General features: G+C 45.6%; 1 protein-coding gene across 1 annotated transcript in view; it reads right to left on the reverse strand.

The window, feature by feature from the left end:
* Window positions 1-305: 305 nt before the first annotated feature.
* Window positions 306-13,396, reverse strand: part of PRCP (prolylcarboxypeptidase) — a 29,130-nt gene continuing 16,039 nt past the window's right edge. The window contains exons 3-9 of the mRNA XM_028725962.2: window positions 13,192-13,293; window positions 12,328-12,509; window positions 11,259-11,416; window positions 9,677-9,849; window positions 7,064-7,228; window positions 2,453-2,640; window positions 306-1,704 (exon numbers count right to left, since the gene is read on the reverse strand). Of these exons, the coding sequence (XP_028581795.2) occupies window positions 1,494-1,704; window positions 2,453-2,640; window positions 7,064-7,228; window positions 9,677-9,849; window positions 11,259-11,416; window positions 12,328-12,509; window positions 13,192-13,293 (1,179 nt within the window). The 3' untranslated portion in view covers window positions 306-1,493. The remainder of the gene's footprint in view (window positions 1,705-2,452; window positions 2,641-7,063; window positions 7,229-9,676; window positions 9,850-11,258; window positions 11,417-12,327; window positions 12,510-13,191; window positions 13,294-13,396) is intronic.

The following is a 13,396-nucleotide window of genomic DNA, read 5'->3' on the forward strand; positions in this document are numbered from 1 at the left end:
ACTTCTTACCTATCCAATTACAGGGTCATTAAGCTCAGGAACACAAGATATTAACTTTAAAACAACCTCAAGATGGCATATGACTCCTGCTAGACTAAAATAAGTAACCATGATTGTTTAGTTTTGTTTGTTGTATGATTTAAAACTCAATAACACACGCACACACATATTTATATGCTTTAGTCTACAAAAACTGATACCATAATAAAAACAGTCATTCATATCCCACAGACTCTTTCCTGTTGTTTTTCATGGTGACTAAGACACATTCACGCCCAACTGCAACAAAACAGTTATTGTCCCTGTAAAATATGTTGAAGGTTTTATTTTTGTTTAATATTATGGAGGCTCATAGCTTATCTGGCCTTTTTTTTTCTTAACAGCTTTGCAATCTGTTGGGCCCGACTGAGGCCTTGCAGTTCATGGTCCAATGAAAAGGTGAGGCCAGCCTAAGCCACCCTGTTTAAGGAAGGGTATAAATTCTTAGCAAACAAACACACAAACAAAATTACTGGCAGATAGGAACAAAGCCCCAAAGAGTGATGGCAAATGTGGTACAACACAGAGATATGGGGCGGTCCTGTGCTGCAGCAGCTACTACTGTAACTGAGTCTATCAGGTGAGTCTTTCAATATGCCTGGCACTGTATGCTGGGGGAATTACGGGGCGGGGGGGGCGGGGACCTTGAGCCCAACAGCGCCCCTGAAAAATTTTACACCTATGTCATAAACTGTTTAGCTTAACACAAGTGCATTGCTGCATCAGGCCAAGGATCCATCTAGTTCAGCATCCTGTTTTCTAACCACAGCCAGTGAGATGCTTTCATGCCCTGCTTGGGGGCTTCTTGAAAGCACCAACCTCCTGCCATTCTTGTGATTCCCAGCAACAGGAATTCAGATAGAAATTCCATGATCAGGAACTTTGAGCCATAATGCGTTATAGCCACTGATTTGTCATCTGTGAATTTACACTATACAGCTTTAAACCCAGTGGATATTACAAGTTACTTATGTGCCAGCTTCCCACACATGAGGGATGCTTGTGGGACAAGAAAGGAAAGCCTCTCCCCCCAACCCCCCCCCCTCACAAAGATACCCTACACTCCCAAGTTTGCGTTCCAGTGCTCAACCAGGAACAGTGGGAAATTCCTCTAAAGCAGCTTTCTTCCATAAGACATGGTGGAGTGGGCTAAACCTAAACGCCGACAATGCCATTTGAACTCTGCCAAAATTGTGAAGCGCCAGAAGAACATCAAGGAAGAGCCACCAGTCTGGAGCCATACACTGCAAGGTTTAGGTTTGCCACCTCAAAAGATCCTTTGCACAGCCAGACATCTGCTATACAAATAAGATGCTTTGGTTAGGAGAGAAAGAGGAAAGCAGGCATGAAACAACGAGGGGGGAAACACTTGTGTGAAGCCAGCCATCCAGCCAGCAGATCCTCCCTCGGCGTTGACAGGAGAAAGCGGAAACCACAAACACCAGCTCTTTCAGTTACTTCGAACCATTACGACGATAGTTCTGCAACCAGAGTCTCATGTAGTGAACTTCCAAAAGACGGGCTTGCAACACGGAGTCTGGATCGTAAGGGCTGTTGGAGCGCAGGTCCAAGTGATGAGCACCTTCTGGGATCACTATGGCAACTAGAGTGTCCGTGATATTCTGTGTTACTCCGCCCCCAGACCAGGGGTCGAGCCCACCATTGCTGGAAGGAAAAAGGGGAGAAAGAAATGAACATCTATCTGCATGTTAGGAACATCCCAATTAACAAAAGGTTTGCATCCCATCCCAGCAATCTCTGCAGGTCAATGGAAAGGCTCGTTTTGTGTTATCACCCTGGAAACTGGATCAGGGTGTCAACTGTAAAGCAACTGTGGGTGGGTGGGTGGGTGGGTGGGGGTGGGTGGGTGTGTCTCCCCATCACACCAACATGTCCCTAATTATATTGTATATTTGCACCAATTCTACTTGCAAGCCATTGTGGAAAGTAATCTTGGCTGAAAAGTGGGCCATGAATGTAAGATTCCAGCAAAAATTCAAGCTGACACCTGCTGTTTACTTCTGTGCATGCATGTCTAAGACACCCGTTCCCACAAAAGTCATTCCTACTTTTAACAAGCTATGCGAATTGAGTGCAAGGCTGACCACATAAATCTCTTACTCATGCAATTCCAATATGCAATTATGTTATCATCCCCACCACTGGCTTGGCATCAGGTTTGCATCATTTGCTGACTATTCAAGTACTACTACCTTGCATAAAATGGAAAATGTAGACGAGAGAAGCTGTCTGTTATTAGAGTAGCTTCTGTTGGCAGACAGAGAGTCACAATACAGTCACGGGTGGAATTCTATGCGGCTCCAGAACAGCACCAAACACCATCAGCTAGTGACAAAGCTCACATTCCAGCCATGCCCACCACTTATGATTGACAGACACACCAACACCTCACCTGAAGATGATGTTGCTGTGAGCACTGATGTTCTTCCCCCCATAGAGAGTGGAGATCCAGTCAGGACGAGGTCTCACCCCCCAGGTTTTGAAGCATTCATCTGAGTAGGTTTTCAAGTCCCAATTTTCGGGCTCAAACATGTCGTTGATGCCATCTGAACACATGGGCATTACCATTTCAGTGCAAGCCTAGAGCAGAAGGGTGAAGAGGAAAACAATGAAATTAATTTAGAGAAGTAGACCGCCTTTTTTTAAGGGGGGGGGAGATGAACCAACTTATGATCCTCTGTAAAGCAACAGGCAGGTACATCAAGATTGCTGTATAAGTAAGGCAGCCAGTCCACTTCTAAAACAATCGAGTTTTCTACTTCAATTTTTTTACAGTACAAGTTCACCATAACATGAGGACAATACAAAAGTGTGACTATTCAGCTTTAATTGCTTCATTGTTCTAAACTCCTGAGGCTCAGTGTATATCCGGAATGGGCACTGTTCTTGAAATTGCATTTGAACCCCCCCCCCCCCGCCCGCCCCTGGTCAGTATTTTAAACTTTTTTCTTCCAAGTTGCCCAACTTCACTGTTGTCTTCCCTGGACATATTTCACAAGGCTACAGGAAGTCCAGTTCAACTAGTTTGACATCAATGTCTAGACATTCTGTTGCAACTTGGCGGCTTTTCACCAACCCTCAGGTGTATATACCGTATTTTTCGCTCTATAACACGCACCTGACCATAACACGCACATCGTTTTTAGAGGAGGAAAACAAGGGAAAAAACATTCTGAATGAAACAGTGGATGTATCATTTTTGTGCTTCATGCTGTGGCCACAGACATGTGATCTGATGGTGAATTTGGGCTGACCCAATGCAAAGATCCTGAGGATCCATGTGGATCCATGCTTTGTAACCACGTTTTTACACCATTGCAGCCCCAGGCAACAGTGGGTGCGTGATTTTTGGGGGGCAGGCTGTAGCCATGGACATGCTATGTGATCTGATGGTGAATTTGGGCTGACCCAATGCAAAGATCCTGAGGATCCATGTGGATCCATGCTTTGTAACCACATTTTAAGTGGGGAGGGAAGGAAAAACACAGAAGGGACAAGGAGCACGAGAGGGGTGTGCAGAGAAGCAGCTGGCTAAGAATGCAGGAGAGCGGTATAACGGGAGGGAGGAAAGGAAGGCAAAAGTTTCCACCCACCCACACACCCAAGCCAGCCAGCTCGTGCGCTCTCTCTCTCTCCCTCCTGCATGTTTTCCGGCTGCCTGATATATATATTTTTTAATTGCCTTGACAGAAGAAAGCATTTTAACTGCATTAAGAACTATTTAGCAGCGAAACCTAAACTTTGCCATCCCTTAAGAGGTACAGACACTGTAATCTTCCAGATCGCATGAATTTACAGGCAAAACACTGTTTAAGGATTTCATCCTTTTAAATGGAAGAAAGCATATTTGAATGCTGTGTGTCCTCAAAAACAAAAGCAGGAAGTCAAATCAGAATTTTAAGCTGAACCTGTAATCTCTCTTCCCTTCACAAACATTGTTCCCTCCGGAGCATGGAGAGGAATTAGAAGGAAGGACGCTCTGCTTTCCCCTCTGCTTGCCTGGAGGGGAGGGGCTTTCCCTGCTCTTTGTTCCGTTTGAGCAAACACAGCAACGAAACAGAGGAGGGTGGGCAGTAAGACCCTGAGGCAGAATGCAGGAAAGCAGCCGCTTCCTCTTTTCAGGTTTCCCTTCTCCGAGATTTTTGCCTGATTTTTGCCTCCACTTGCGCCATTCGGCTCCAGGGACCACACATTCGCTCAATAACATGCACAGACATTTCCCCTTCCTTTTTAGGAGAAAAAATCTGCGTGTTATAGAGAGAAAAATACGGTAATTAAAGCAACTTCCATAATGTGTCCCTGTTTTACCCCTGCCTCCTCCAGCAGTTTGGACGCCACACTCTTCGGAGCAGGGACCTACCTGGCCTTCTGTCCTCTGTTAAGCACCAGGCAGACTGATAGCATCACATCATGGAGAAAGAACCCTTTCCCACCCAAGAGCTGCATTTCTCCATGGAGAATCTTCTGGGAGCTGCATGCCAGAGATGGGTGGGGGTCAAAGCAAAAATGTGCTTAGCCCCCCCCCCCCATACCTGCCACCTGCCCCTGAAGTTTCCCCCTTTATCCTAATTGCCATGCTTGGGTAGGGAAGGCCACAGGCTAGGACCAAAGGCTGTGCTAGTTTCCCAACCATGTTCTGTATAAATAATTGGCACTGTAAATATACCCACCACCCAAAAAGCTACCAGATTACAAATTGTTTTTCACTAGCCTGCTTGGCTGGCAGAAGAGGGGTGGAAAAACGCGGGTGGCGCTGTGGATAAAACCTCAGCGCCTAGGACTTGCTGATCGCATGGTCGGCGGTTCGAATCCCCGTGGCGGGGTGAGCTCCCGTCTGCGGTCCCAGCTCCTGCCCACCTAGCAGTTCGAAAGCACCCCCGGGTGCAAGTAGATAAATAGGGACCGCTTACTAGCGGGAAGGTAAACGGCGTTTCCGTGTGCGGCTCTGGCTCGCCAGAGCAGCTTCGTCACGCTGGCCACGTGACCCGGAAGTGTCTCCGGACAGCGCTGGCTCTCGGCCTATAGAGTGAGATGAGCGCACAACCCTAGAGTCTGTCAAGACTGGCCCGTACGGGCAGGGGTACCTTTACCTTTACTAGCCTGCTTGGCTGGCAGAAGAGGGGTGGAAAACACTGCCCCTTCCATTTCTACGCTAGATGTAGAGGAAAGATGGATTGCACCTTCTCTCCATCAATTCTGCCCCTCACAGTTGCGTTTAGGAGTGGGCACAAATGGCAAACCTTTATTCAGAACTGAGTTCTCATCAATGTTCAGTTCAAGGGATATTTTGCCTACTAGACCAGTCTCCTTCAGGAATACTGGGGAGTATGTTGAACCCTCCAACACCTCAATTGTCTTAATTTGGGGCAATGCCTCAAAAAGCATTCTCTATCTCTGTTATATTCCTCCCCATTTGAGGTATCCCAGTAACTATTGCTACTCTGAGGATCAGAATGGAGACTCCATGGTTCTTCAAATCTAATGGGCTTTTTAAAAGGACTCAATCAAAGGTTTACTTTCACATTGCTGTAATCCCATAATCATGTTGATATTTCTTAATTCTAATAGCTTTTAAATCCTTTAAGAAAACATCCAAAATGTTTTGCATTTTCTCTAACCACTGTGCTTTATCTTGTGATATACTATCAAATTCCAGCTTGGTTTCACAATACAGTGGTGCCCCGCAAGACGAACGCCTCGCAAGACGGAAAACCCGCTAGACGAAAGGGTTTTCCGTTTTGGAGGCGCTTCGCAAAACGAATTTCCCTATGGGCTTCCTTCGCAAGACGAAAGCCCATAGGGAAATCTCCAGGACAGCGGGGAAGCGCAGCGCGTCTTCCCCACTGTCCTCGGACCTCCTCCGAAGGCTGGCGGCAGGGCGGAGAGACCTCCTCCCGCAGCCAGCCTTCGTTTCTCCGCTATCCCAGACGGCTTTTGAAGGCAGGCGGGGGGGGGAGCAAAGACTTTCACCCCCCGCCGGCCTTCAGAAGAGGTCCAGGATCTCTTCTGAAGGCCGGCGGGGGGCAAAAGTCTTTGCTCCCCCCTGCCTGCCTTCCCGGGGGCTTTTAAATCGCCCCGGACAGCGGAGAAGCCCCCGGGACAGCCCCTGCTGTCCCGGGGTTTTTTAAAATGCTGGCGGGCGGCAGCGGAGGCTTCGCTCCCGCCCGCCAGCATTTCAAGATCGCCCCGGACAGCGGAGAAGCCCTCCGCTGTCCCGGGGTTTTTTAAAATGCTGGGGGTGGGAAGAAAAGCCCTTGTCTGTCCCCGGACCTGGTCTGAAGTCGGTTTCCATAGGAACGCATTGATTGATTTTCAATGCATTCCTATGGGAAACCGTGCTTCGCAAGACGGAAAAATCGCAAGACGACAAAACTTGCGGAACGAATTAATTTCGTCTTGCGAGGCACCACTGTACTGAGTAGTTTTTATCTGTCTTCCGTTTCCACATTTGAAAGTTCAGTTAGGAAGAACATTAAATCCGTAGAATGTATGTTCAGAATAGATGCCCATTTGTATAGAAGCACAATGGCTAATTGAACTCTCAAATGTGAAAATGGAGATGATAGCTAAGGATACTCGGGACAGTGAAACCGAGCTGGAATTTAATTGCATATGACAAGATAAAGCAGAATGGTTAGCGGAAATACAAAAAGAATTGATGTTTACTTAAAAGATATTACAATTTAGACATTTAAATATGATGAATTAGCTCACAGAAATGAGTAGATATACCTTTTCCAATGACTCAGGATTAAATGGAACATATTGTAAAATGACTTAAACGTAGATGGATCTATAACCGGGTCTTTATTGTGTTTCATACCAGGTTAGACCAGTTGCACGTGTAACCTTATCTGTCCTATTACCTGCGACCTCCTGATCCTATATTTTTTTAATTGTAGCTGTCGGAGATCAAACATAGGACATTCTGCATTCACATATGGGTCTCAAGAGCCCCACTTTGTGCCACAGTTTCACAGAGCAAATGATGCTGCATACATACCTGATAATACCAGCCCTGAATCCCAAGGCTTTTTGTGGCAGTCTGAGTTAAATTAAGGCATGAAGCACGTCCCGTGTAGTTATAGTAGACGTCTACTGCCTGCAAGATGTTTTGCAGAAGCAATTTGTCTGGCAGTTTGGGATTCCTCAAGTATTTACAAACTGCCTATAGAAAGACAGAAAAGGGGAAGTTTTTTTTTTAAAAAAGAGAGAGTGCAAAGAAATCAGCAACAGACTAAACCTGCAGACAGGAGATGCTGCGTTTTCTGTAGACTCAGTTTGTCCACTCTGGTTAGTGATAGCAGATAAGCAACCTCTAAACTACAGATCAGCAAATTAACTTTGAATCTTGGCATGGCCAAAACATTTGTTATTCTACCAATAAACAAAATCATTACCACAAATCTGCAGCGAGAGGATTTCCTTCATTATACTTTAATAAAAATAGGGGCGATGGACCTATGGTCCTCAAAATGTTGCTGGTCTTCATTTCCCATTATCCCTTGGCCAGGGCTGACGGGAGTTAAAAGTCCAGCAACATCTGGAGAGTCACAGTTTAGCCACCTTTGCTTCAAAGAACTTTGAGAGTTTAAGCTTACTAACCCCAAATGATTTTCACAGAGGGAAATCATCTACGGTTGAAGGCAGTACGTTACTGAATACAGATTTCCTGGGGATTCTAAATGGGAAGAGAACTGTTATGCTCAGATCCTGCTTCCCATAGGCGAGTGGCTGGCCACTGTGAGGGCAGGATGCTAGGGCAGATCAAGCAGCCTCTTATGATCTTAGGTGCAGTTCCTGCTGAGCTGTTTGGTCTCTCCAAGAAGATTCATTCTAGTTTAAGATGGCTACTTTGCAGCATAACTGTGGATGCTACTGCAAACAGGCTGAGGATAAGGTAACAATCTGTTTTACATTACTTTGAGACACTGATGATCTGGTGCCTTAGTAAGGTGCGAGGGGAGGAGGGGGAGAGTTCCAGCAGCTTCGGTATTCAGCTCTTGGCAGGAGCTGGTCCACTGAGCGAAGGGTGAAGGGGTGGGGGGAGTTAAATCACTTATTAAGACGACTTCTAGCCTTTTCCAGCCTACTGAGCAGCTTCTCGGCTGGAAGACCAAGGATTCCTGAAAACTCCTTTACTAGCACAGATGTGCCATACGGAAGTTAAAGAGCGGCTTTAAGAGGCGGCCACCTTTTATGAAGGGCAGCGGGGAAAGGGGGTAGGTTTGGGGGAAAGAGGGAAAGCCTGCACTTCCCCAGAGGACCATGGGCCCCATTAGAGAGGAGGATTAAGCAGATACATTCAACTGTTCGAACGGATTCTTTCCCCTAAGCTCTCAATACACCTCTAAGTCTCACTCAGGATAATCACATTAGTTTTGTCACTGAAGTCCCCCCCCCCCCCTTTGAAAAGAAAGGAAGGGAGGAAACTGGAACAGCTTATGCCACCCAGAGAGGCTGCATACATTTTTCTCTTTTAAAAAAATGTTTTGCAACAAAAGAGAAGGAAATCTCTTGGTTTTAGGTGTTGGGGAACTGAAGTGCCTTGTCAAAAGGCACTCAAAGAAAGCCTCCTCCTCCATAAATGGCTTCTAGCCATAAAAAACCTTCTAAAGCAAGCAGTAACGAACAAAACAAATTTGGTTTCAAAGTTTTACCAAACCTGGATTTCCACGTATCTTCACTCATCTCTCCCCCCCCCCCCAATAAAAGGCCATTAAACTGTCCCAAAGTCCTAGACTGGGCTTGAAGAATCTCTGTGATGTGACCAACGCAGCATCTCCCCACCAATGTGTGTCCTCCCTGGACTTTTAGGTACCTGAAGAATCACCTCTGCCCATAAAAAAGTGTTCATGCACTTGGATCTTTAGGGGAGGTTATTGTGTCACTGCTCCACTGGAGGTAGACTTGGCAGGTACAAAGGGGAGGGCCTTCTCGGTAGTGGTACCTGAACTATGACTGCAGGGCCTTCTAGAAGCCTTTTGCCTCTATGTGCCATATTCTAGTATTCTAGCATAAGAAACACAGCTCACTTAAGAATACACATCCCCTACAATAAAGCTACTGCTTTCAACTACTAGCTTGTAGCTCACTCCTTTTGCTCTTCTGTGGTGTGTGTGTTTGGGCAGGGGTGTTCCCCTCTCCCTGCTTAGGTTACATCACATCTTGGCTCTAGAAATTCTGCTAACCCCCTTATTAAAAAAGTATTCATCTCCTCTATCTTCAGGCATCAATTAAAAGCAATTGCTTAGAAACAACTCACAATGCTGAAAGCCACAATTTATGTCTGATGCCTAATGTGCTGGCTGCTTTTGTACATTGATGTTTTTAACTGAAATTATTTGCTACCTTGGGAGTACCACTGTGGAGCCAAGAGGCAGAATAAAAATCCATTTAGTGTTCAGTTATTATTGAACTACAACCTCATCAATAAAGGAAAATCATCTGGAGGTTGTGCGATCAACCAAATTATGCTTAGAATTCTCTTATTATGGAATGCTTGGGCATCTTGTGTCACTGCTATTTATTCATGTTTGACCTCCTAGAGTCTTTAAAAAGTGTTGGCTAAAAGAGGGGATGGGGAGCAAATGAAAAGATGCTTTTGTTCAGTTACCTTAATAGGCCAGGCAGGGAGAGGTTGCAAGAAGTCAGCCTTATATGGGTAGTCAACCATTGCCAAATTAACCCAAGTCTCACTTAGCCATCCTTTGAAAGCAGCAGCATCTGTCACAGTTTTCAGTGGGCTACACAGGCGAAATGTACACGAAAGCCAATGCAAGCCTTCCTCTAGAAAGGAGAAAATACAGAGATTCAGTTAACACATATTAAGCTGCCTTATGCCAAGTCAAACCATTGCTCCCTCTAGTCCAGTCGTTTCTCCTCTCTGGGCAGTGGCTCTTCTTGGGGTCTTTTCCAATTTCTCCTATCCAGGAGTCTTTTTTAAAAAACTGGAGATGTTGGCAACTGAACTTCTATACTGAGTGGGAAAACCTTTTTTTAGCTCAAGGGGCAAATTTCCTCACTGCCAACTTCCTGGGGGCTGGACTAATATTGGTGGGTGAGGCCACAGACAAAAAGTGGGCAGGGGAACAAATGCAACGCTTTTTCCAGGAGGTTACATTCAAGCCATACAAAAGTCACACAACACAACCCTCTTCAGGGAGGGTTCAAGGGCACATTTCACCCAGGCAGAAAACCTGAAGGAGGGCATCGAGTAGGGTTAGTGAGGTGAGCTCCGAGTGCTAGATAGAGCAGCCTCTGAACACCTAGATATGGCTCCTCCCCACTGTCAGTACAAAGAGTGCAGAAAGGAGGCTCTTAACATCTCGGGAGAGCCCTGAGTGAGATCCTATAGCCACTTCCAACAGGGATTACACAAGCAAAAAGTATGTGTGTGAAATATATTTGGGCAGCATCATGAGCATCTACTGGATACTGCCTGTGGCCCAATAGGCTATGGATGACAACTCCCACCAACCCCAGGATTAGTGTTTCTTAAAGCCAAGCTGGGAAGAAAGTACCTGGTCATTATAATGTGTGAGGTATGTGTGAAGGAAGGGAATAAAGGAAAGTGCAATCTCTGGAGAGTGAATGAAGTGGTAGCCTGGATGTTGTTTATTAAATCTGTATACCACCCGACACCCATAGGTCTCAGGGTGGTTCCCATCCTAAAGTTGCAATATTAAAAAAAGCATGGAATACATAAAACAGTGGTACCTCGGGTTACATATGCTTCAGGTTATAAACACCGCTAACCCAGAAATAGTACCTCGGGTTAAGAACTTTGCTTCAGGATGAAAACAGAAATCGTGCTCCGGCGGCACAGCAGCAGGAGGCCCCATTAGCTAAAGTAGTGCTTCAGGTTAAGAACAGTTTCAGGTTAAGAACGGACCTCCGGAACGAATTAAGTACTTAACCCGAGGTACCACTGTACCAATTTCTCCAAACTAATAAAAAACACACTTAATGCTGAAAACCCCTTAAATACATTAATCTTACAACAAGGAGGCTGGTCCACGCCCTCATTCCACCACCAAAGCGCTGCCTCCAAAGGGATGACCCCCTTTGGTGTTGGCCCCACCAGGGCAGCCCCACCCCCAAGGCAGGCAGGCTTTATAGAACTGCTAGGAGCACATCACAGCAGAGATCGAAGGCCTAGAGAAGGCTCTAGACGAGTCTCTTCATGAGCTGCCTACCTGTGGAAGCAAGACGGTCAATGGCTGCCCAGGAGTTCCTGATGCTTTCTGAGCAACAGTTCCCACTCTTTTTGAAATCTTCGGTTACGATACGATAGAAGCTGCCACAGGGAACCAGGTTATCGAACTGCCAGATGGGGGCTGAAGCCGCAAGAGCTCTGTGAGCCAAGGGGAGAAAAGAGGAGATTAATGAATAAGGAGATCTAACTGAGCACTTGTGGTAACAAGAGGTTTTGCCATGGATCCAAACCCTAGCAGTGAGCCAACTGAATCATCCCCCAAAGCCATTCAGTCTTGGCTTGTTTTTCGTAAGCTTTCCCCCTTCAGTTAATAGCCTTCCTCACAGAGCTGTTGCTTGGTTGTTCTTCAACATAGGGGTTGCAACCCATGACTTGCTTGTGCCAATCTTAAAAGGGAGGACTTGACAGTGGCAACAGCACTGTTTTAAAAAAAGGAGAAAGGATAGTGAAGAAAGGTCACGAGACAAAATTAAAATGTGTCTTAAGTTGTGATGTGCATGCCATCTGATGAATATAGTTAATGGGTGTTATTGCAGATGCAGAAACACCAACAAATACCTCTGATGCCTTCAACACAGGGTTGGTTCCTAAAGGTGGAAATTTCCTGAAGCACCAAGAACAGCTGGTCAGAGTCAGTACAAGAGAATTCAGGTGCCATGCCCCATCTCATCCAGACCCACTCCAACCTGCCTAACATTCCCTGGAGCTAGCCCTTCTTAGATAGAGTCTGTGCCCACTGTAAACTGCTGGTCCCCCAAAACTGAAGTAGTTTGCTCTGGTAATAAAGGAGTTTGTGTTTGTGTGTGTGTGTGTGTGTGTGTGTGTGTGTGTTTGTGTGTGTGCGCGTACACACACACACACACACACACACACACCCCTTAACCATGAGATGAACACATCTAAAGACACACAAACAGACAAATCTGCTGTGTGTGTGTGTGTGTGTGTTTGAATATTGGATATTTAAATCCAATTAGTTCTCTGTGAAATATGCAGAATTTTCTATCAGACAAGATCATTTTCTGATACTCTTTTGGTACAGCACTCACCCAATTACTATATGAGGATATTTCATTCGAAACCATGCAGCAAGCATCCCTCCGTAAGATCCCCCTATGGCAATGACAGGAGTGTCCTGGGTCCCAGGGATAGTATGCTTCAGGTGTTGAATGAGCACTGCAAAATCAGCCAAAGCTTGCTCTGAAGTCAGGTAATTCAGATGCTTGGCATCCTGAAACAAGATTGCATGACATTTGCATTTAGCAACAGAAAACTGACTCTTAGTCTTTGCTACCCCAATGCAGGAGGTGAAAATGCTATTCATTTCTCACATGGCTCAACGGAGAGAGCACCGGAAACAATGATGTGGGAGTTCAGCAAAAAGGTACAGAAGAATCCACACATGGCAGCAGACTTGACTACTCACTGCACAGTAGCCCACATGGTTTCTACTGCAAAGGAACAGGACTGTGTCTGGGATGTTCCCACCCACTTTGGGTAGCACAAGCTCCACCTATATGAACATGTGATACAACTGCACCGCGAAGTTGTGTGTTGTGGGAGGGATTATGCCATAGTAGGGTAAAGCTATGACAGTGGGTGAAACCCTGTCTACTTTTACCAAAGGAACCCTTGCAAATGTCACATGGCAAGACTGTGTCACCTCCAATGTAGAAGGACTATGAGGGAAGACACTGAGTTTTAGCTGTATTTAACTGGCTACCCTTGCTGAAACAACTCATCCCTATACCTCAAATTTCCATTTTGCAATTGCTCCAGAGCTCTCTTATTTACATATAAATTGCTTATGGTTTTTTCTATTACCGCACCCATATCTCCCATTCTAGTTGTCCTCTAAAATTCTAAATTCTCTATTGAACCAATGACTAACCTGAATGCAAGGGGTTACTTACACTGAATGATTTGTTTCCAAAGGGCAGAGACTCTCCATAGTATCGGTGTTCAGCAAATACCAATATGGCATCAAGCTCTTCCGCTATGTTCCACATAAGACCCTGGAAGGAAGTAAAGAGAAAAACCCAGCAGAATTAATGTTGTCTATTTACAAACTGCCAACCACTAAACCATTTAAACATAATTTTAAGTTATAGAACATCC

The sequence above is a fragment of the Podarcis muralis genome, chromosome 4 (assembly GCF_964188315.1).
Source record: "Podarcis muralis chromosome 4, rPodMur119.hap1.1, whole genome shotgun sequence".
Taxonomy (NCBI): domain Eukaryota; kingdom Metazoa; phylum Chordata; class Lepidosauria; order Squamata; family Lacertidae; genus Podarcis; species Podarcis muralis.